Raw genomic sequence first — 24,758 nt, 5'->3', positions numbered from 1 at the left:
GAAATACTGGTATCTTTACATCTTCACTTTCTAGAAAAGAACACTGCAGAGAATGGTCTCTACCTGCCTCCCCCTTTAAATTCTTATATGAATATATCTAATAGTTTCCACTTTCTAGCCCTTATAGTACAAGAAGCCAGACAGTGGGACGCTAAAGTGGATTCTGAGTACGAATCAACAATATATTTCACACACTGGTAACAATTTTTCTTTAGTCTGTTGGTTCTTGGATATTTGACCCTTTCATTGGTCTCTTACTTGACTGCATTAATTCTGAAAAATTTAAGAAATTACATGAATTGTCTACTATCTGAGCTATTTCATATCAGAAAAGTTCTGTTTCTTTCATATATAAAAAACAATTTATTTGGACATAGGATTATTTACTAGTGAGTTTTTTATTGCAGACTTTCAGTGGGCATTTCATGGCCCACACATAAAATATCTTTTTTACTTTTTTAAAGTAAAGATGTTACTTTCAACATCTTTGCTTTCATCAAAGTCACTATATCTGTTTCTTTCTTTGCACCTGCAATTTTGGCACTACACTACAAAATGTTAACCCACAAAAATATAAAGAGTACATGAAATGATGGACTGACCCAAATTTCTGAGCATCCTATTCTAGATTTTCTAATTTTATAGGGCACTTGTTTTCAATCTTGGCTGAGCACTAGTCTTTAGGCAAATATAATTCATTTCTTTGGGAAGTGGCATAGCTGTGTGGCTTAAAAAAATCCTATAGATAATTCCATTATATATCATCTTTTAAAAATGACATCAGAATAAATCTTGCTATGAGAAAACAAATTTGTTGATAAAATGGTTTTACCTTCTTAGAGACACCTTTGTCTCTAAAACATAAGTATAGGAGATTCTCAGATTATAATTTCCTGATTTTTCAACCATTGATCTATACATTTAATTTAGATCAGCAGTTAGCATATTGATAACCAACTCTGTAGCATGAAATTTAAAAAAATTTCTTCCAAGTTAGGAAAATTGTTTATTGATTCATCTAATGATATTTCTGTAAAATCTGTCAGCAGATTTTTGTTCTCTGCTGTATCTCCAGTATCTATTTTAGTAGTGACAAAAAGTAGGGACTCACTTAATATTTGTTGAAGACTGTAATTGCATAATTTCTAGTATTAAAATAATTATATACAGATGGCTAACAAGCACATGAAAAAATGCTCAACATCACTCATTATCAGAGAAATGCAAATCAAAACCATAGTGAGGTACCATCTCGGTCAGAATGGCTGCTATCAAAAAGTCTACAAACAGTAAATGCTGGAGAGGGTGCGGAGAGAACGGAACCCTCTTACCCTGTTGGTGGGAATGCAAACTAGTAAGCCGCTATGGAGAACAGTGTGGAGATTCCTCAAAAAACTGGAAATAGGACTGCCATATGACCCAGCAATCCCACTGCTGGGCATACACACCGAGGAAACCAGAATCGAAAGAGACACGTGTACCCCAATGTTCATCGCAGCACTGTTTACAATAGCTAGGACATGGAAGCAACCTAGATGTCCATCAGCAGACGAATGGATAAGAAAGCCATGGTACATATACACAATGGAATATTAACTCAGCTATTTAAAAGAATGCATTTGAATCAGTTCTAATGAGGTGGATGAAACTGGAGCCTATTATACAGAGTGAAGTAAGTCAGAAAGAAAAACACCAATACAGTACATTAATGCATATATATGGAATTTAGAAAGATGGTAACGATGACCCTATATGCAAGACAGCAAAAGAGACACAGATAAATAGAACAGTATTATGGACTCTGTGGGAGAGGGTGAGGGTGGGAGGACATGGGAGAATGGCACTGAAGCATGTAAATTATCATATGTGAAACGAATCACCAGTCCGGGTTCGATGCATGATACAGGGTGCTCGGGGCTGGTGCACCCGGATGACCCAGAGGGATGGGATGGGGAGGGAGGTGGGAGGGGGGTTCTGGAAGGGGAACACATGTACACCCATGATGGATTCATGTCATGTATGGCAAAACAAATACAATATTGTAAAGTTAAAAAATAGATAAATAATTTTTAAAAATCCATTTATATTTAGGGTGATTATTGATAAATGAGGATTCAGTACTGCTGTTTTATTTTTTATTTTCTGCTTGCTCTGTATCTCTATTGTTTATTTTCCCCTTATGTTTCTGCCTGCCATTTTGGTTTACTTTTTTTCCTCTTGCTAAATGTCATGGGTGGGGTGGCCAGACTATATAAATCAGGATCACATAGTTTACATTTTGTGTACTGGTGAACTTTTTTATAGGCTGGTGAACTGTTTTTGAAGGTAACTCTAAAACATGTAGTAGATGGACAGTAAGAACACTGACAATATCCTATATCATATTAAATATATTTTATGTGAGTCATCACACTGTTCTGCCTGGGAAAGTAAAATTATCTAGTGACTCCTTTCTTTCCACAGTTCAAGAATTATGAAGTGATAGAGGAGGAAATATTATGTATTTAGATTGATTACAATTTTAAATTATGGAGTCTGTTAGAGAAAGGTATTGCATAGAAAATAAAGTATCACAATAGTTTCATAATATATATAAAACTAAAAAACTATATCAAGATAAGTGAAGATATTTATTCATTGTATGAAACTCCACTACATACAAATTTACAAATCTATATTTCTAAAAAAATCACATAAATTCTACTGTCCACAGACCTCCCCAAAAGCCTAACTAATCTCAAACTAGCCATACTCTTCTTTCCATTGAAATGGATAATCATGAACAAAATGTTTTATAAATGAATAAGAAGTGAATATGACTGTGTTGTCATCTTTACAATCGTTTTTTGGTGTCTTCTCACTTCCTTGTATCATTATAAAGATGTAACAGACTTAAAAAACAGAGATCTTTTACTCATGCTGTTGATGATCAAATTTCATTGAAAAAAAGTGAATTGTTTCAAGTGGTGCTTATGACAAATTACTACCTTGTAGATTGCATTGTCTGCACAAAAGAAGTATATATGTTTGAATGGTATCATAAGAGATTTAATGCAGAAAACCATTAGCATATTATTATTTTATATACAACTCATAACATATGTGAAGCTATTCATTCAGGTCTGTATTTCTGAAGATCTAAGCATTAGCATTGAAAATACATAGCTAGATAACCAGAACAGTTTTTAATGGGGCTTCAGTTCAGTTGTCGCTCAGTCATGTCCAACTCTTTGTGACCCTAATAAATTAAATGCATTCAAGTTTATGTTTATATTCCCTCTGTGTTATATCACAAGCAAAAATAAAACTTTCTGTGACTTGTTTTTCTTGAAGATATGCCAAAGACTAGAGGCATAAAAGGCTTCTCTGGTGGCTCAGTGGTAAAAAATCTGCCTGCCAGGGTTTGAAATCCTTGGGTTGGGAAGATCCCCTGGAGTAGGAAATGGCAACCCACTTCAGTGTTCCTGCCTGGAGAATTCCATGGACACAGGAGCCTGCCAGACTGCAGTCTGTGGGGTTGCAAAGAGTCGATGTGACTGAGCATGCATATAGAGGCATGAAAGAGCTAAGTAGGATGGTTGTAATATTGTTTGTATCCAAAAAATGTTTGTATACAAAAGTTATTATATTAACTGACATTTGTGATCTAGGGATTACTTGCCTCACTAAAAATGAAAGACAACTAGAAAATATTTTATTGCCTTATCCACGCTAATTTTTTTCTATGACTTCCAGTTTCTCCTTGATTTTGTAGATTTGTGGTCAACTCTCATCAGCTTCTTCAGTGCATCCTTCATGTCCTTATTCCTTAAGGTATAAATGAGAGGGTTGAGACTTGGAGTGATGATAGTGTAAAAGAGGGTCAGGAACTTACCCTGGTCTTTGGAGGCATTGTTACCTGGTTGCAGGTACATGTAGATAATAGTTCCATAGAAGATGGACACTACGGTGAGATGAGATCCACAGGTATTAACTGCTTTTCTCTGGCCTGCTTTTGACTTCATTCTCAGCACAGCTTTGGCAATGTAGCCATAGGATACAAGAATAAGAATGAGTGGTGTAAGGACAATGACAATGCCTAAAGCAAAAACAGACATTTCAACTGCTGTGGTGTCTATGCAAGCTATCTTGACCATAGCTGGCAACTCACACAAGAAATGATCCAGAAGGTTGTTTCCACATCTAGGCAAATTCAGGGTGAGTGTACATAATACCACAGAATTGGCCAGACTAATACTCCAGACTATGATAACCATCTTGAGGCATAAATGTGGGTTCATGATGACCAAATAATGCAAGGGCTTACAAATAGCTGTAAAACGATCATAGGACATAACAGCTAGGAGAAGGCACTCAATGGAGCCAAACCACATGTAAACATAGAGCTGAATGACACAGCCCACATAGCTGATGGTCTTATCATGTCCCCACAAGTTAGCCAGCATCTGGGGGACGATGCTGGTTGTGAAACATAGATCTAGGAGAGATAAATTCCAGAGGAGAAAGTACATTGGTGTGTGGAGATGGGAATCCAGGAGAGATGCAAGAATGATGGCTGTGTTACCGACCAAGGTAATTAAGTAGAAGACAGTGACAACTCCTGACAGGACCATCTCCAGTTTGGGATGGTCAGAGAAGCCAAGCAGAATGAAGCCATGTAAAGAAGTATAATTTCTTTGGTCCATAATCCTTCAGTGTCAAATCCTAGAATGAGAAGAGCAAGAGAAAGGGGGAGTGGAGGAGGAGAGATAGGAAAGGGTTGAAGGAAGTGGTGGTGGTAGAGGAGAGGAAGAAGAAGAAAAGAAGGAAATTGGTCAACATAGGCTAAATAAATTAATGAAATACAGGAGTAAACAAAGGGAGAGAATTTATATTAATTAATAATTGAAAAAATTAATGGTAAAAGTAAAAGTTGTTGCCCCAATAACCTGGTATTTGTGGTAGTTTCTTTTATAAATAAATAAATTTAAATTTAATATTATATCAATAATAAATGGCATTTAACATTATATGTAATGTTTATTATATATTAACAATATAATTTAAATATAAACTTAATATTAACTAGATAATAAATTTAATTTTATATTAAATTTAATATTATATTAATATACATTAAAAATAAATGCATCTAATATTTTTATAATTAAATTTATTTATTTTTAATTGAAAGAGAATTGCTTTACAGTATTGTGTTGGTTTCTGCCAGACAGCAACATGAATCTGTCATAGGTATACCTATGTACCCTCCCTCTTGAACCTTCCCCCAAATAAATAAATTTAATATTATATTTAATAAATAAGTTTAATATTATATTTTTCTCTAGATGACCTTGGGGCGTTCACTCTTAAACTCAATGTCTGAATTTTCTCACATGTTAATTAGGAGTTTGAACTAGAACTATTTCTAAGATGATGTGACTATATGATGTCTCATCTAAAATATCACTAGTGTGATATAGGAAACTTTTACTCCTAATTGAGTCAGTGAATTTACTTGTAACATGTAATTATTTGGCTTATGTTGGAATGAAGGAGTGGTCCTAGTTCCATATCTTGTTTACTAATTTGATTTATACCTTTTTTCCCCAGTGTATTATGTAGTAGATCTGGCATTTATTCTTAGTACCTTTATTTTTCTTATTTCAATACCTAATATAGCACCAAAACTGGTACATTGTTCATACAAAAGTATCTGTTAACCATTCTCTCACTTTAAAAAATGTCCTCTATCACTACTCTAATTCAAAAAAGTACCATTCTGATGAACGATATTGACAATGAGAAGGTTGTATATATGAATAGGGAGGGCATGTATGGGAAATATCTGTACCTTTCTCTCAGTTTTGCTATAAACTTGAAACTGTTCTTTAAAAAAGTTGAATAAAAAGATAAAAAACTTAGAGAAATACATTAATGAAAATTAATAGTTAAATATCAAACTAGTGATGCTATCTTTTTGTATAGGACAACAAGTTGTGCTGTTTGTTTCTTGTGCCATTTCAAATATATTTCCTGAATATTTTGAAGAAATTACTTCAAACTGTGGCCATGATTCACAAGTGGACACATTCAGGACACTAACTGGTAGGCTAGTTGAGATAGTTGTTTTGAGAGAGTCATTTGGTGATTTCCTCAGAATTAGCTTCCCAAGAATCATTTGAGTCTAGGTTTTGCTGTTGACCAAGATTGATAGTAAGAAAAAAATTAACAGAAATGTATTGCAAGTCTTCACATACCATTCAAGTTCTATAATGTCTGGTTAGGAGGATGAATCAGCAATTAATGCTTATTTTCTTGACAGATGTTGTTTACGTAATTGTACCCAAACTCTGAATAAGGCAGAACTTCAGTTAAAATATATGGATAAAAAAATGAAAATTCTTTAAAAATTATAGACAGTGAAGGACTTCCCTGGTGGTCCATTGGCTAAGACTCCAGGCTGCCAATGCAGGGGGGCCTGGGTTTGATCCCTGGTTAGGGAACTAGACTACATGACACAACTAGAATATCCCAAATGCCACAATGAAGATTGAAGATTCTGTATGCCACAACTAAGACCTGGCACAGCCAAATAAATAAATATTAAAAAAATTAAAAAGACAATGCCATGCAGTTAATTTCTTAACTATTTCCATTATTACTCTAGACTCCAAAGGTTAATTTAGGAGGGGCAAACATCCTTCTACCTATTAAAAATCTGACATAGGAAATCTTCAGATAATTTTTCATGAACATGATGAAATTTAGAAATGGATCAAAAATCTGAGTCCTTTCTAGCCCTACAGTCTTCATGAATAAAATACTGTATTTCAAGTCTTCATTTTCAATATAATCTACACTTCCCTCTCTCTTTTTTTAATGCTGGAGCAAAATGTCTGATATCACAAATCAAAAACAGTATCAGGATTACAACCTTCCAAAATTGTGAATCATTATGCTCTACACCTGGAATGTATCATATTGTACATCAACCATACTTCAAAAAAAGCAATAACATCATGTCCTCAACTTATAATAGAGAATAAATTTAATCTTTTCTTCATAATAGAGATTAAAAAGGAGAATTTCTCTACAGAGATTTAAAATATCTATTCTAAACATTCTGAAAGAAAGGATCAGAACTTACAGATCTAAATTCTCTTTTACTTCCCACAAGTTGTTTTACCAACTCAGGCACACTATTTTCCAAGAGATATTAAAGATTAACATTACTGTGATCCAGAGAGAGTTCCCCTGATTTTCTGCTTCTTGACCAGCGTGGAGCCCACACTGTGGACAATAGATCCTGTGGACATTTGCTCTCCAGGGCTGCAGCTTACTTATGTTTTCCCTGCAGTGCCACTGTGAATTCTGTTTTTCCTGATGTGTGTTAAGGTATAGATTCTTGACGGGACTCCTCCCTCTTGAATATGTGACTTCAGGTGAGGGGATGAAACTTGTCAGAAATTCTTACTACTTGTTCTGACTTTAAAACAACATGCAAATAGGTCTTTGCCCTAGAGAAACTTTATAAAAAGCAGCTGTTAGTTCATTATTGTGAACATATTGGACAAAGTTTCCCAATGTTGCCTGAAAACCTAGATCATCAAGATTTTCTAAGCCATCCAGACTACATCCAGCTGACTTCAGTAAAGTATCATAGAAAAAGCCCGTAAATAAAGCAGTTTCAGAATTAGAAAATACTCTGATATTTTATTAGGAGAAATTTAATAAACGCAAAAGTTATTTGCTATGAAAAAAGCCATAAGATGAGGAATGAGGAAAATGTTTATTTAGATATATTTTTTCTCTAGGTAGTGAACATATTACAAATAAACTTTGCTGTTAAATAACGTGCATTTCTAACACTCAGATCATAACTTGTATTAATCTTACCATTACTAGTACATATTGATTTGGAAATAAAATTGCTGCAGCAGATACCATTTAAATGATCTTTAATAGTTATCTAATGCCCAAAGTAATCTGTAAAAGAGAAGATATTCAATTTGCAAAGCCCTAAATAGTAAGTTGAGTTTCATAAGATCTATATTTTTATTCAACTCTAATGTGCCTTTGTCTTGATGACCATTATAAGTAATTCAAATATTTCAGTATAATGATTCTGCTTATGTCTTGGAGGTCACTATTTAAACCTTTGATTGAGTAATATTTAGAGCATTTTAAAATAATTGGCTCATGGTCTTAAACTGTAAGAACTCCCTTGAATTAAAATTGCATATCACCAATAATTACTTTAATAAAATACATAAGCAAAATTGACTGCCTCATGATATGTACATCTTTAAATGTTATGATTCTCATCTCTGAGTCATAAAACAATTTAAACTACCTGCCTCTGTATGATAGTAATCTTTATATTCTGTATTTGAAACATAGTATAGTGTAAAGCATATGGAATCAGATGTTGTGGACTGAAATCCTGTATTTCTAGTTATCAACGGTGTGAACTTGGGAAAGGTGCTTAACTTTTTGGTGCATCAGATTTCCTATCTATAACAGAGAGATAGTAATACATACTTTAAAGGGTTAGTATGAGGATTAGATAAATTTAGTGTATGTAAAATATTATAATACTGGTTAACACACAATAAGCATTCAAATAAGTATTAGCTATTACTACTTCAATCAATTCAGGGGGAAGTATGCTCCTTGGACTGCAAGGAGATCAAACCAGTCAATCCTAAAGGAAATCAGTCCTGAATATTCATTGGAAGAACTGATGCTGAAGCTGAAACTCCAATAATTTGGCCACCTGATGCGAAGAGCTGACTCATTGGAAAAGACCCTGATGCTGGGAAAGATTGAAGGTGGGAGGAGAAGGGGATGACAGAAGATGAGATGGTTGGATGGCATCACCACCATGATGGACACGAGTTTGAGAAAGCTCCGAGAGTTGGTGATGGACAGGGAAGCCTGGCGTGCTGCAGTCCATGGGGTTGCAAGGAGTTGGACGTGACTAAGTGACTGAACTGATGCTGTAAAAATATTCATTTTTATCAGTTTTGATAGATCTCAAACAGGTATTTGACAAAACATTTGGTAAACACCTTCCCTTTTTCAACCACTTCTTTTAGGACTGTATACATATAGTGTATGTGTAAATTCTCTATTAATAATGATAGAAAGAAATGTAAAATCAATCAATGGTACATTTTTGCCTATTAAAATTGTGAACATATGGAAACTTGAAATTGCTCACTTTGACTAAGGATCTCAAGTTCACTTATATTTTTTCTCCTCTCTTTTAGTAAGATTTCTGTCACTCTCCTTTTTGTTGTATATAAATTGTCATGTATATGTATATACTTTGATTATATTACTGAACAGTGATTCCCTAGTTCCTTGCTCCATATTCTGTAAAATATATTCCATGAGTTTGGTATTCTGACAAAATTACAGAGAAATCATCTACATTCTTTAATTAAAATTTTGTATTATTTTTATTTATGGGCTGCATTGGCTTGTGGCACATGGGCTCTCCACTTGCACCTCCAGAGCATGCAGGCTTAGTTACTATGAGGAATGTGGGATCTTAGTTTCCTGACCAGGAATTGTACTCATGTCCCCTGCACTGCAAGGTGGACTCTTAACCCCTGGACCACCAGAGAAGTCCCTAGGTTTTTTAAGTTTTGAAAAGTTTCCTAGTGGTTTTTCATGAATTGGTAAATCCAGAGTTTGGCTTAGACATACAATACAATGTCTTTTTGAATCCACTTGACTAAATTAAGATGTGTTTTTCTGTTCACTTTTTATTTAATTTTTTCCCCTTTCTTGTTTAACCTTTTACTTATGGGAGCCATTTAAAATGAAATTAGTAGCAGTACTTCCTTATTTGGCTGCATTTCAGAATAACTGGGATATGTGGAAATTTTACAAATACAGAGTCTGAATCTTATGGCCTCACCAGGGGTTCTAGTCATCTCTGTTTTTACTGCCTCTCTGGATAATATCATATAGTTCCAAGGCATAAATGTTATTTTCATATTGATGGCTTTCAAATTTGTATTTCTAATCTTCTCCATTGAGCATCAAACTTATATTTCCAACTGCCTGATTTTACCCATTTTTGGGTGTTTAACAAAAATATGAATCTAAACATGGCTAAAATAGAACTCTTGATTCCCACTGCATCAAATCTGATATCACCGCAGTGTTCCTCATCATAGTAAATGGTACAAACATCTACCTGTCACTGGCCAGAAACCTAAGCCATCCTTAATTACTTCCCTGACCTCCTCACCCTGAAAATTTGAACTATTTCAAGCTTTAACTTCTTTTTCCATTTCTACTTCTACTGCCAAACACTGAGGCACTGTCTCTTCCCCACCCTGGCCCCCTGCATTATCCAGTGGCTTCCTAACATTCCCTGCTCTAGCTTTTTTCCCTTTCAATCCGTTCTCCATGTGGCAGCCAGAAGTGTTCTTAAATTTTTTTTTTCATTTACATGTTTGAAATCTTTCAAGACTCCTTATGACCTTAGAATAAAATTCAGACTCCTTCCTTACCATGACCTATCAATTGCTTCAAGACCTAACCTCTGTTATTCTATCCACTTTCTCCCGTTCTCTCCATCCCTGTGTTTCTCCAGGAATGCAAGCATTTAAAAGCCTTTTGCACTATCTCATTTACCTGTAATATTCTGTCCACAAATTGTGCTCCTTATTTTCACTTTTCCAGCTATCATCTATTCAATGAGGGCTTTCTTGATTATCTAAACAAAGATCCTCCCCACCTCAGTCTTCTCTATCATGTTTTCATATTTTTCCTCAACAGTCTTCACATTTTGCTTTTTTTATATATTGTCTTAGGCTGTTTGGGCGGCTTAAAAGACAAACATTTATTTCTTATAATTCTAGAGGCTGGGAATGCCAAGATCAAAATGCTGGCAGATTTAGTGTCTGGTGAAGATCTGCATCTTGGTTCATAGAGATCAGTCTTTTTTTTTTTTTTTTTAATATATATATATTTACTTATTTATTTGGCTGCATCAGGTCTTATTTGTGGCATGTGGGATCAGGTCAGTTTTCATTCCAATCCCAAAGAAGAGCAGTGCCAAAGAATGTTCAACATATTGTATAATTGTGCTCATTCCACATGCTAGTAACAGTATACTCAAAATCCTTCAATTTAGGCTTCAGCAGTATGTGAACTGAGAACTTACAGATGTACAAGCTGGGTTTAAAAGAAGCAGAAGAACTAGAGAGCAAATTGCCAGCACTTGTTGGATCATAGAGAAAGGAAGGGAATTTCAGGAAAATATCTGCTTTGTTGACTATGCCAAAGCCTTTGATTGTGTGGATCACAAGAAACTGTGGAAAATTCTTAGAGAGATGGGTATACCAGAAAATCTTACCTGTCTCCTGAGAAACCTGTATGCAGGCCAAGAAACAACAGTTAGAATAGGAAACAGCTGACTGGATCAAAATTTGGAAAGGAGTATGACAAGACTGTATAATATCACCCTGCTTATTTAACTTCTATGCAGAGCACATCATGTGAAATGCTGGAGTGGATGAATCACAAGCTGGAATCAAGACTGGTGGGAGAAATATCAACAGCCTCAGATATGCAGATGATACCGTTCTAAGGGCAGAAAGTGAAGAGGAACTAAAGAGCTTCTTGATGTGAGTGAAAGAGGAGAGTGCAAAAGCTGGCTTAAAACTCAACATTAAACAAGCTAAGATCTAGGCATTGGTCCCATTACTTCATGGCAAATAGATGGGGAAAAAGTGAAAGCAGTGACAGATTCTATTTTCCTGGGTTCTAAAATCACTGCAAATGGTAATTATAGCCATGAAATTAAAAGATCCTAGTTCTTTGGAAGGAAAGTTGTAACAAACCCAGACAGCATATTAAAAAGCAGAGACATCATTTTGCTGACAAAGGTCCATATAGTCAAAGCTATGATTTTTCCTGTAGAGAATCTGCCTGCCAATGCAGGAAGTGCAGGAGACATGGGTTAGATCCCTGGGTGGGGAGATCCCCTGGAGGAGGACATGGCAACACACTCCAGTATTCTTGCCTGAAAAATTCCATGGACAAAGGAGCCTGGCGAGCTATAGTCCATGGGGTCACAAAGAGACACAACTGAGCATGGTTTTTCCAGTAGTCATGTACAGCTGTGAGAGTTGAAGAATTGATTTTTTCAAATTGTCGTGCTGGACTCTTGAGAGTCCCTTGGACTGCAAGAAGATCAAGCCAGTCAATCCTAAAGGAAATCAACCCTGAATATTCATTGGAAGGACTGATGGTGAAGCTGAAACTTCAATACTTTGGCCACCTGATGCAAAGAGCTGACTCACTGGAAAAGACCCTAATGCTGGGAAACATTGAAGGCAAAAGGAAAAGGGGGCAACAGAAGATGAGATGGTTAGATAGCGTCACCAACTCAGTGGACATGAATCTGAATGAACTCTGGAAGATAGTGAAGGAAAGAGGAGCCTGGTGTGCTGCAGTGCAGAGTATTTGGGGTTGCAAAGAGTCGGACACGAGTTAGGGTCTGAGCAACAACAATTTCTAGGTATTTTATTCTTTTTGATGTGATGGTAAATGGGATTGCTTCCTTAATTTCTCTTTCTGAGAGTTTATTGTTAGTGTATAGAAATTTGGCAAGTTTACCAAATTCACTGATGAGCTTTAGTAGTTTTCTGCTAGCATCTTTTTCTTTTCTTGTAGCATCTTTAGGATTTTCTGTATAAAGTATCATGTCATCTGCAGTGACAGTTTTATTTCTTCCTTTTCAATTTATATTCCTTTTATTTCTTTTTCCTCTCTTATGGCTGTGCTAGGACTCCCAAAACTGTGTTGAATAAAATTGGTAAGAGTGGGCATCCTTGTCTTGTTCCTGATCATAGAGGGAATGCGTTCAGCTTTTCACCATAGAGTATGATGTTAGCTGTGGATTTGTTATATAGGCCCTTTATAATGTTGAGCTATGTGTCCTCTATGCCCTCTTTCTAAAGGGTTTTTTAAAAATCATAAACAGATGTTGAATTTTATCAAAAGTTCTTTCTGGATCTATTGAGAGGATCATATGGTTTTCATTCTTTCTTGTTCATATGTATAACATTGATTGATTTGTGGGTATTGAAAAATCCTTACATCCCTATAATAAATCCCACATGATCATAGTGTATGACCCTTTCAATGTATTGTTGAATTTGATTTGCTTATATATATATTTTTATTTGCTTGTATTTTGTTGAAGATTTTTGCATCCATGTTCATTGGTGATATTATCCTGTAACTTACTTTTTTTTTAGGGGATCATATCTTTGTCTAGTTTTGGTATTAGGGTGATGGTAGCCTCATAGAATAAGTCTGGAAGTGTTCCTTCCTCTTCAGTTTTTTTGGAATAGTTTCAGAAGGATAAGCATTAATTCTTCTCTAAATGTTTGGTAGAATTCACTTGTGAAGCCATTTGGCCCTGGTTTTTTGCTTGTTTGAGTTTTAAAATTATTGATTACATTTATTACTGGTATTTGATCTATTCATATTTACTGTTTCTTCTTGGTTCAGTCTTGGGAGATTGTATGTTCCAAAGAATTTGTCCATTTCTTCTAGGTTGTCCAATTGCTGGCAAATACTGTTCATAGTATTCTCTTATGAATTTTTTGTATCTCTATGGTATTGGTTATTTTGATTATTGGGGTCCTTTCCATTTTCTACTTGATGAGCCCAGTTAAAAGTTTATTAGTTTTGTTTATCTTTTAAAAGAACCAGCTCTTGGTTTTATTGATCTTTTCCATTTCTGTCTCTATTTTATTTCTGCTCTGATCTTTGTTACTTCCTTCCTTGTTAACTCCTTTTCCTGCTATTTTAATTCATTAATTAATTTAAAATTTTTAATTGGGGGATAATTTCTTTACAATATGGTGTTAGTTTCTTCTGTACAACAATGTGAATCAGCTATAAGGATACATATATCCCCTCCCTCCTAAACCTCCTTTCCATGCCCCCATCCCACCCCTCTAGGTCATCACCTTGTTAACTTTTGACTTAGTTTGTTCTTTTCTATTTCTTTGATGTACAATGTTAAGTTGTTTATGTAGATCTTTTATTTTTCTTAATATTGCTGTTTATCCTTCTTAGACTGCTTTTGCTGCCATGTATAATTTTTTGTATGCTAAATCACTGCAGATGGTGATTGCAGCCATGAAATTAAAAGATGCTTACTCCTTGGAAGGAAGGTTATGGCCAACCTAGATAGCATATTTAGAAGCAGAGACATTACTTTGCCAACAAAGGTCCATCTAGTCAAGGCTATGGTTTTTCCAGTGGTCATGTATGGATGTGAGAGTTGGACAGTGAAGAAAGCTGAGCGCCAAAGAATTGATGCTTTTGAACTGTGGTGTTGGAGAAGACTCTTGAGAGTCCCTTGGACAGCAAGGAGATCCAACCAGTCCATCCTAAAGGAGATAAATCCTGGGTGTTCATTGGAAGGACTGATGTTGAAGCTGAAACTCCAATACTTTGGCCACCTCATGCGAAGAGTTGACTCATTGGAAAAGACCCTAATGCTGGGAAGGATTGCGGGCAGGAGGAGAAGGGGATGACAGAGGATGAGATGGTTGGATGGCATCACTGACTCGATGGACATGGGTTTGGGTAAACTCCGGGAGGTGGTGATGGACAGGGAGGCCTGGCATGCTGCGATTCATGGGGTCTCAAAGAGTCGGACATGACTGAGCGACTGAACTGAACTGAATATTCCAACTTTTGCTTGTTTCAAGCTATTTTGTTTGCTTTGTTGATTTATTCTTGACCTATTGGTTGTTCAGGAGTGTGTTGTTAATTTCTATGTACCTAGAAGATTTCCAGCTTTCCTCTTATTATTGATTTCTAGAGTCACGCTGTTGTGGTCAGAAAAGTTACTTGGTGTGATTTCAATCTTCTCAAATTTGCTGACTTGTTTGTGGCCTATAATATGATCTATCCTGGAGAATGTTCATGTATGTTTGAGAAGAATTGTGTGTTTTGTTGCCCTTGGATGAAATGTCCTGTATTTCTCTGTTTGGTTCTTTTGGTCTAATGTATGGTTTATGCCCTGCTTTTGTTGTTGTTGTTGTTGATTCTTTCTGAATGATCTTTCTCTTACTTAAAGTAGGGTAGGGAAGTCCTCTACTAATATTTTAAGTTTTTCCCTTCAAGTTTGTTAATGTTTGCTTGATAGATTGAGGTGCTTCAAATTTTGTGTAAATATACTTGTGATTATTATATTTTGATTGATTAACCTCTTCATCACTATATACTGACTGTCTTTGTCTCTTGTTACCATTTTGGCTGATAAGAGTATAGATACCTTGCCTGTTTTTGATTTTCATTTGCACATACTGTTTTTTTCACATGTTCACTTTGAGTCTACGTGTGTTCTTAAAGGCCAAATGAGTCTCTTGTAGACAGCATATATTTAGGTCCTGCTTTTCTCCCCCCATCCAGCAACTCTATGGCCATCGATTGGAGAGTTTAATCCATTTACATTTGAAGTTACTACTGATAGGCAATATCTTACTAATGCCATCTTATTAATCATTTCCTGGCTAGTTTGTAGTTACAGTTTTTTCCCTTTCTTCCTCTCTTGGTGCCTTACTTGAATTGGTGATTTCCTGCAGTGATATGCTCTGATTCCCTTCTCTTTGTCTATTGGAATATACTACAATTTTTTGCTTTGTAATTCCTACACAGCTTATATAAATCATCTATAAAGCTTTCCATTTTATTCTGATAGAAACTTAGCTTTTATTGCATAGAAAAAATTTGCCCTTTTACTCCTCTCTTTATGTTTTTATGTCACAAATTACCTCTCTTATATTGTGTATTTGTTAAGAAGTTATAGTAGCTGTAGTTATTATTAATGCTCTTGTTTTTTTAGCCTTTATACTATAGTTAAATGGTTAACACACCAATGTATTATAGTATTCTAAATTTTCATGTATATTTGTCTTTACCAGTGTGTTGCATATTTCCATGTTTTCATGTTACTAATTAGTGTTCTTTTATTTCAGCTTTAAGAACTCCTTTTAACATTTCTTATAAGGCAGACCTAGTGGTGATGAATTTCTATGGATTTTGTTTCTCTGGGAGTCTTTATTTCTTCTAATTTTTGAAGGATAACTTTACCAGTTAGAGTGTTTGTGATTGGCAGGTTTTTTTCTTCCAGTACTTTGAATGTGTCATTTCACCCTCTCCTGGCTTGTGGCCATTTTACTGAGAAATTTGCTGATAGCCTAATGGGGGTTTCATTGTAGGTTACAAGCATTTTTTACTCTTGCTGTTTAAAGATTCTCTCTTTGTCTGATTTTTGACAGTTTTATTGTGATATGTCTTAGAAAAGGTAGTTTTGGATTGAAATTTTAGGGTAACTTGTAGCCTCAAGAGCTTGGATATCCAGATTTCTCCCCAGGTTTAGGAATTTCTCAGCCACTATTTCTTTTTTTTAGATTAAAAAAATTTTTTTTTTAATTTTTAATGGAAGGATATTTGCTTTATGAAACTGTGTTGGTTTCTGCCATACAGAAACTAACCAAAATTCCTTCCTGACAAGGAGATTTTAATGGGCAGTCAAAAAAAGTTGTTAATGGAAGATTTTTGAAGTAATAAACAAGATTGATGGAGATCATCTAAATGTTCAGAATAAAAGGCTTGAGTGGTATCTGGATTATTTTCTGAACTTTCAGATGTAAAGTTGAAATTGAACTTAAAAATTATAGTTTTAATGTATTTTATTTATTTATTTATTTTTTTGTCTCTTGGCTCCCAAACCTTGCCTACTCCTAATCAAGTGTCTGGTAAATGTGGGCCTTAGCCCCATTGGAAATTGTGGGGAAAAATTGGGTGACTCAGTATACCCCATTCCTTTTATTGCCCATACAACTCAAAGCAAATTTTCATGTAAGTTGGTGAAAAATTTATTATCACTTTAGTGTGAGTACATCATCATGCTGAAGCCTTTTCTGTGAAGTCTCTTCCTGTGAAGTTTAACACCAAAGACCTATATATAGAAAACTATAAAACACTGATGAAAGAAATCAAAGATGACACAAATAGAGAAATATACCATGTTCATGGGTCGGAAGAATCAATATAGTGAAAATGAGTATACTACCCAAAGCAATCTATAGATTCAATGCAATCCCTATCAAGCCACCAACGGTATTTTTCAGAGATCTAGAACAAATAATTTCACAATTTGTATGGAAATACAAAAAAACCTCGAGTAGCCAAAGCAGTCTTGACAAAGAAGATTGGAACTGAAGGAATAAACCTGCCTGAATTCAGACTATACTACAAAGCTACAGTCATCAAGACATTATGGTACTGGCACAAAGACAGAAATAGATCAATGGAACAAAATAGAAAACCCAGAGATAAATCCACACACCTATGGGCACCTTATCTTTGACAAAGGAGGCAATAATATACAATGGAGAAAAGACGATCTCTTTAACAAGTGGTGCTGGGAAAACTGGTCAACCACTTGTAAACGAATGAAACTAGAACATTTTCTAACACCATACACAAAAATAAACTCAAAATGGCTTAAAGATCTAAACATAAGACCAGAAACTATAAAACTTCTAGAGGAAAACATAGGCAAAACACTCTCTGACATAAATCACAGCAGGATCCTCTATGACCCACCTCCCAGAGTAGTGGAAACAAAAGCAAAAATAAACAAATGAGACCTAATTAAACTTAAAAGCTTTTGCATAACAAAGGAAACTATAAGCAAGGTGAAAAGGCAGGCTTCAGAATGGAGAAGGTAACAGCAAACAAAGCAACTGACAAAGAATTAATCTCAAAAATATAGAAGCAACTCCTGCAGCTCAATTCCAGAAAAATAAATGACCCAATCAAAAAATGGGCCAAAGAACTAAACAGACATTTCTCCAAAGAAGACATACAGATGGCTAATAACACATGAAAAGATGCTCAACATCACTCATTATCAGAGAAATGCAAATCAAAGCCACAGTGACGTACCATCTCACGCCAGTCAGAATGGCTGCTATCAAAAAGTCTACAAGCAATAAATGCTGGAGAGGGTGCGGAGAAAACGGAACCCTCTTACCCTGTTGGTGGGAATGCAAACTAGTATAGCAACTATGGAGGACAGTGTGGAGATTCCTTAAAAATCTGGAAATAGAACTGCCATACAACCCAGCAATACCATTGCTGGGCATACACACTGAGGAAACCAGAATTGAAAGAGACACGTGTACCCCAATGTTCATCGCAGCACTGTTTACAATAGCCAGGACATGGAAGCAACCTAGATGTCCATCAGCAGACAAATGGATAAGAAAGCCATGGTACATATACACAATGGAATATTACTCAGCTATTAAAAAGAATACATTTGAATCAGTTCTAATGAAGTGGATGAAACTGGAGCCTATTATATAGAGTGAAGTAAGTCAGAAAGAAAAACACCAATACAGTATACTAACAAATATATATGGAATTTAGAAAGAAAGATGGTAACGATGACCCTATATGCAAGACAGCAAAAGAGACACAGATGTAAAGAACAGTCTATTGGACTATTCTGTAGTCAGTCTATTCAGTCTATTCTATAGTCTATTGGACTCTGTGGGAGAAGGTGAGGGTGGGATGATTTGAGAGAATAGCCTTGAAACATGTATATTATCATATGTGAAACAGATCGCCAGCCCAGGTTTGATGCATGAGACAGGGTGCTCAGGGCTGGTGCACTGGGATGACCCTGAGGGATGGAATGGGGAGGGAGGTGGGAGGGGGGTTCAGGGTGGGGAACACATGTACACCCATGGCTGATACATGTCAATATATGGCAGAAACAACTATAATATTGTAAAGTAATTAGCCTCCAATTAAAATTAATAAATTAATTTTAAAAAAAGATTAACACCAGTCTAACCAGGCAATCACCTTGAAGGGCATTAATTGCAACTTTGGGATTTATTTTCCCAATGGTCCCAGTCAAGGAAGGAAAATCATATTATTCTCTTTGTTTCTGTTAAAGGTCCTGTTTGCTCTGGGGTAAGGGGTGCATCCCCTGATACATTATTATGCCCTTTAGAGTTCCCATGTTCTGCTAAAAGGAAAATTTTGGACAAACTTGTTGTCCTGTTTGTAACAATGATAATCACAGGTATATTCAGATTGCTTTCCACAGTTCGATTATATACATTAGTGCAGGTGGGATAGGAGGGCAATTAGGTTAATGTTTTCAGGTCACATGATATCCAGAGAGCCTCTCATCAGTTTATACATGATTAGGGCATAGAAAGAAAGAGAACAGCAGGGAAGGTGAGCAAACACAGGAAGGTCACTACTGAAAGAAGTTGATGGAGTGCTAAACCAGGTTTAGTATAAAGGAATGAATATGACAAGAATTAGAAAAATGTTTGGTAGTAACAATGAGGGTGAGAAGAAAGTGCTTAGCCATCCAGTTTCCCCATAATATTTGACTTAAGGGAAATATTTTATTCTATGGTTTATAAAAGATATCTTTGATAGGGTCTTTATTTCCCTTTTATCTGTTAAGAAGGAAATCAAACCATAAGCTTTGAAATTTAATTTTCCTGAATTCTGTAGTTTTTCATCCCTAATCTCTTATCCCTTTTTACTTTTTTTTTCCTTTTTCCTTTGAGAAGAATGCTGAAAGAAAGGTAATACAAAAAATACCACAAAACTCCCAATTTCTTTTAATTAATGTAACATGAAATTCAGGCAGCTTTATAAGGCAGAAAAATTATGTCTGCATCAAAAAAGGTACCCACAGTATTTGAATTCAAATATCTTGTGATGTATTAACTCTCATTCTAAGGAAATTAAAAAAATCCCTTAGAATTTTCCCATCATATCTCAAAAGGTTAATAGTTATTTTCATTGTCAGTAATAGTAAGTGGTGCATTGCTATCTTTATGCCTGCCTAAATAAGTCTTAGCGAAATTCAATGTTCCTAGCTCTCCAGCCTGTAACTCAACTAATTAGACATCTCATAGTTTTTTAAAGACTGAAGATTACAATATTAGAGCAAATAAACGTTCCTCAAAAGACTGCAGGTGAATCTGTTTTGGTTGAATTTGTCTTTTGCCATATTCTATCAGAGAATGTGAGAGAGGCAGAAATAGCAAGGCAAAACTATTTGGGAATATTTAAATGATGGGATACTGTGCCTTGCATCAATAACTACAATAAAAGAGTGTTTTTTTCTGTGAAAAATGGATAATGCACAGGAGAAAATAAGCAACTGAAAATCAAACTATTAGTACACATTCAAATTTCTTAACTTTATTTTTTACAAAAGAACTATGAGAAGATGGCCTTGTCATTGGATTTTATGTAATATTCACATATCTTTGTCTATTAAAAATTAGTGAATTTTCTCTTCAGAATTTCCCATTCCAAATTGTGGAAAACCTAGACATATTATAGGTTGTGACTCAGAATTTAATGTCTTATCTATTGTTCTAAAGCATATGCAGTTTTGTTGGCACAATCTTTAAACCCTGTTGTTCATGTCTCATAGACACTCAGAATACACATTTTGTATTCCAAATACCACAATCAGAGTTCCTCTCTGCTTTCCTGCTCCAACCACCCTCCCTTTCTTGCTCCCTCTTAACAGTTTCCTTTGTCTTTTTTTTTTTTCCTAATCTTCTAAAACAAGTTGTATTCTCATTTATGTTTGGAAGTATTTTATCACCAAATTCCCAAATCTACTTCATTTTTTAATTAATCCAGACTATTAGCTGTTTTATTGTTGTTGTTGTTTGTTGTTTCCATAAAGGCCACTTGGATAAGTGGCTTTACACCTCAGCATTTCATTTCTTCTTTACCTTCTGGGTTTCCTTGTGTGGACATTGCTCTGTGGAGCACTTCTGTGGTTTCAGCACTTCTACGATGATCATGTGTTGATACCTGTGCAGTGAACTTCAGCTAAACTCATTATTATGAATATTGATAAGTTGGTGTGTGCTCATGCATTCATGTGTCTTTGTTTATATTTGCATTTGCATGTTATTTGTGTCTGGAAATAAACTGATAGCATAAATAAACAAGTATGAATGTTTTATTCTGTCCATAAACATATCAATTGAAATTTACTTTTTTCATCCAGTATTAACACTTTAAAGTTACTGCTGAATTGTTTTTATCTTATGATAAATTCTCACCTTTATGCAAGATTGTTAAGACTGCAGATATTTCTTTCTTTGTAACCACAAAATCAGAAATAACATGAAAATGAGGAAAAGGGGGTAGAGGTTTTTTTTCCCTAAGAAAAGAGACTTTTTAAAATGAAAATTTTTTTAGCTCTGAAAAGTCTTTAATCTTCATTTATCCAAATGCTCAACATACATAAAAAATAACTAATTGAGATGAGAAACTATTGATAGTATCTACAACAGGACAAATGTCTGAATGAAACATAAAAATAAAACTATAAAAATCCTATTGTTATAATGACAGTATTTGGAAATGTATTTTCTCCCTCAATCAGTTTGCAAGGGTTTGACAATGAGGAAGCGGACCTTCAGTTTATATGATTCTTCAGGTATTGAAAGAAAAAGAAAGATGAAGGAAAAAAATGCAAGTTCTGGTTACTTTGTTCTACTGGGTTTTTCTAACTGGCCTCATCTTGAGTTAGTTCTCTTTGTGGTTATCTTGATGTTCTACCTGATGACACTGATAGGTAACCTGTTCATCATTTTCTTGTCATATCTGGATTCCCATCTCCACACTCCCATGTACTTCTTCCTCTCAAACCTCTCTTTTCTGGATCTCTGCTACACCACGAGTTCCATCCCCCAGTTGCTGACCAACCTCTGGGGCCCAGAGAAAACCATCTCTTATGCTGGTTGCATGATTCAACTTTATTTTGTCCTTGCACTGGGAACTGCTGAATGTGTGCTGTTGGTGGTGATGTCCTATGACCGTTATGCAGATGTGTGTAGACCCTTGCATTACACTGTCCTCATGCACCCTCGTTTCTGCCATCTGTTGGCTGTGGATTGTTGGGTAAGTGGCTTTACCACCTCAGCACTTCATTCCTCATTTACCTTCTGGGTACCCCTGTGTGGACATCGCCAAGTGGACCATTTCTTCTGTGAAGTTCCAGCATTGCTTCGACTGTCATGTGTTGATACTCGTGCTAATGAGCTGACCCTTATGGTCATGAGCTCCATTTTTGTGATCATACCACTTATTCTCATTCTCAGCTCTTATGGTGCCATTGCTCAGACTGCACTGAGGATGCAGTCAACAACTGGACTTCAGAAAGTCTTTGGGACATGTGGAGCCCATCTTATGGTTGTATCCCTCTTTTTCATTCCAATCATGTGCATGTATCTACAGCCACCATCAGGAAATTCTCAAGATCAAGGCAAGTTCATTGCCCTCTTTTATACTGTTGTCACACCTAGCCTCAACCCTCTAATCTACACCCTCAGAAACAAAGATGTAAAAGGGGCAGTTAAAAGATTAATGGGCTGGGATAGGGAGATATGAGAGATCGCCTGTCCAGCAACTTTTGTTCAGAGAGTCTTATCTATCTCAGAGGTTTCCTCTGCTCCTTTGAGACATGAAGGTATTTTTGGTCTACAGCCCACCAAGCATAGAAGAAAAGTTCTGCCCCCAAATGTGTTGTTCTTTTTATTTGTTCATTCTGAAATATTTTCTAAAGATAACCTTTTTGATTTGTACAACTTTAATCTTTAATTATTCTATATTTAGTGTTCCCAGAAATTAGGGGCCTGGTTTCAAAATTAATATACTAATTTATGAATCAGACTTTAGTATCTACAGAAAGAGAGAGTCAATATAGCAAAGATTAGGCTAATAGAGTTTTTGGTCATTGACAGTCAATTACATTTACATAAGTGGTAAAAATTCTTCAGCTGAAATACACTTTATTCAAGATACTAAATTATTTGAGCGTTTTGTCTTATGGATCTATATATACACTTGTTGCATTGAAAGATATAAAGAATTACCTGTTCAAATCATTCATTCATTCATCCATTCCTTTATTCATTGACTCTCTCCATGGTATTTGTCTTCCCCTCTCTTCACCCTCTTTATCTTTCACTAGACATGATCATGACTATAGGGTACAGACTCATGTCTTTGAATCCACCTCTCAACCAAGGCTTATTGGGTAATAGAATTTTTCCTAAATAATTGGGGCCACATGGTAGGTCATTTCACATATCACACAAACTTTGCGAAGTGTGAAAACGTTTACTTTTCCTGTTTCCACGGAAAACTTACCATTTGGCATTCCACATGTAGCATTCCAGTCTTCCAACATATAAATTGTTCTCCTTTTTAAGGCTTATTGAAGTATAATTTACATATAATAAAATTCATCTGTTTAAAATGTACAGTTCAAGGAGTTTTGACAAATGTATAATTGTATGAATATCACCACAATCAAGATATAGTACATTTCCATCACTCTCCAAGAAATGCTGTCCTTTTGCTGTCAGTTCTTTTACCTGTGCCTGAAGCAACCATTGAGTTTTTCATAATAGTTTTGCCTCTTTCATTTTTTTTTAGAATTTCATATAAATGTAATCATACAGTGTATAATCTTTGAATTTGGCTTCTTTCACTTAGTTTTGAAATTTAGACATGCATCAGTGGCTCCCCCCTTTTACTTGCTGATTAGAATTCCATTGTATGAATGTGGCACAATATATCCATTTATCTGATAATGAGTTTTTGAAAGTATTTACTTTTTTGGTTATTATGAATAAAGCTCTTATAAAGATTGGTATACAAGTGTTTGTGTGGGTAAGTGTTTTCCCTAAATTTAGGTAAACACCTAACAGTGGGATTGATGAATGATAAACTAAGTGTATGTTTACCTTTATTAGAAACTGTCAAAATGTTTTCAAAGTAGCTATACCATTTTCATTCCAAAAGACAGTGTATGAGAGTTACAATTACCCCACATTTTCTATAACACCTGGTATTGTGAATCTTTATACTTTTAGCCTTTGCAATGGGTTTATAGTTATATCTCACTGTGGTTCTAATTTGCATTTACTTAAGGACTATGATGTTGACCATCTTTTCATGTACCTTCTTTATCTTATTATGTGATATTTATGTTAAAATATTCTACCCATTTTTATTGGGTCATTTATCTTTTTATTACTGAGTTCTAAGTATTACTTAGATTCTTAACTGAAGTCCTATGTCAGATAAATATTTTGTAAGATATTCTTCCAGTCTGTGGTGTGCTTTTTATTTTCTAATACTGTCTTCCAAAGAGCAAGTTTTAAACTTTAATGAAATACATGTTTCTACAAAAAAAGCATGCCAGCATTTTGATTGTGATTGCATTGAATTTATGGACCAATTTGGGAAGAATTGACATCTTGGCAATATTGAGTCTTCTGATTCAGGAACACAGTGTATATCTCCATTCATTTATATCTTTTAAATTTCTCTCGGAAGCATTTGAAGTTTTTATTATATTGATCTTGTGTATATTTGGTAAAATTTATCCATAACTATTAAATGTTTTGAATGCAATTGTAAATGGCGTAGAAATACAATTGAGTTTTCATATATTGACCTTGTATCCTGTGACTGTGCTAACTGCACATTTTATTTCTGGAAGACTTTTAATAATTTTTAGAAAATAAATGCAAAGTGTTTATATTTCAAAAGAGATTGTGGACAATCTATTTACCATTCATTTAAGACCAGCACTTTGGTCTTAAGGCTGCCAAAAATTCACTTAAGTCTATCTAAGA

At 35.1% G+C, this 24,758-nt stretch overlaps 3 protein-coding genes across 7 annotated transcripts in view; 2 read left to right on the top strand and 1 right to left on the bottom strand.

Moving 5' to 3' along the window:
- LOC145518454 (olfactory receptor 2G3-like) overlaps positions 1-24,758 on the top strand; it is a 181,865-nt gene that overhangs the window by 23,542 nt on the left and 133,565 nt on the right. The window contains exon 4 of one of the 5 annotated variants that reach the window (XR_014062914.1): positions 8,641-9,190. The exons of the other annotated variants lie outside the window; for them this stretch is intronic. The gene's annotated coding sequence lies outside the window, so the exon portion shown is untranslated. Of the gene's footprint in view, positions 1-8,640; positions 9,191-24,758 lie in introns of those variants that run through there. 5 annotated transcript variants of the gene reach the window in all.
- Positions 3,723-4,776, bottom strand: LOC145517881 (olfactory receptor 2W1). The gene has a single exon (XM_081521206.1). It carries the CDS (start codon positions 4,683-4,685, stop codon positions 3,723-3,725), a length of 963 nt encoding a protein of 320 aa, XP_081377332.1. The 5' UTR covers positions 4,686-4,776.
- Positions 21,568-22,500, top strand: LOC145516841 (olfactory receptor 2J3-like). The gene has a single exon (XM_081518557.1). It carries the CDS (start codon positions 21,568-21,570, stop codon positions 22,498-22,500), a length of 933 nt encoding a protein of 310 aa, XP_081374683.1.

Source organism: Giraffa tippelskirchi, chromosome 8, assembly GCF_054371585.1.
Source record: "Giraffa tippelskirchi isolate mGirTip1 chromosome 8, T2T-mGirTip1v1.2.pri, whole genome shotgun sequence".
Lineage (NCBI taxonomy): Eukaryota > Metazoa > Chordata > Mammalia > Artiodactyla > Giraffidae > Giraffa > Giraffa tippelskirchi.
This window is presented reverse-complemented; position numbering and strand designations above follow the sequence as displayed.

What these genes read in the sequence shown, in the direction of transcription:
- LOC145517881 (XM_081521206.1), bottom strand. Translation starts at nt 4,685, where the DNA reads ATGGACCAAAGAAATTATACTTCTTTACATGGCTTCATTCTGCTTGGC.
- LOC145516841 (XM_081518557.1), top strand. Translation starts at nt 21,568, where the DNA reads ATGAAGGAAAAAAATGCAAGTTCTGGTTACTTTGTTCTACTGGGTTTT.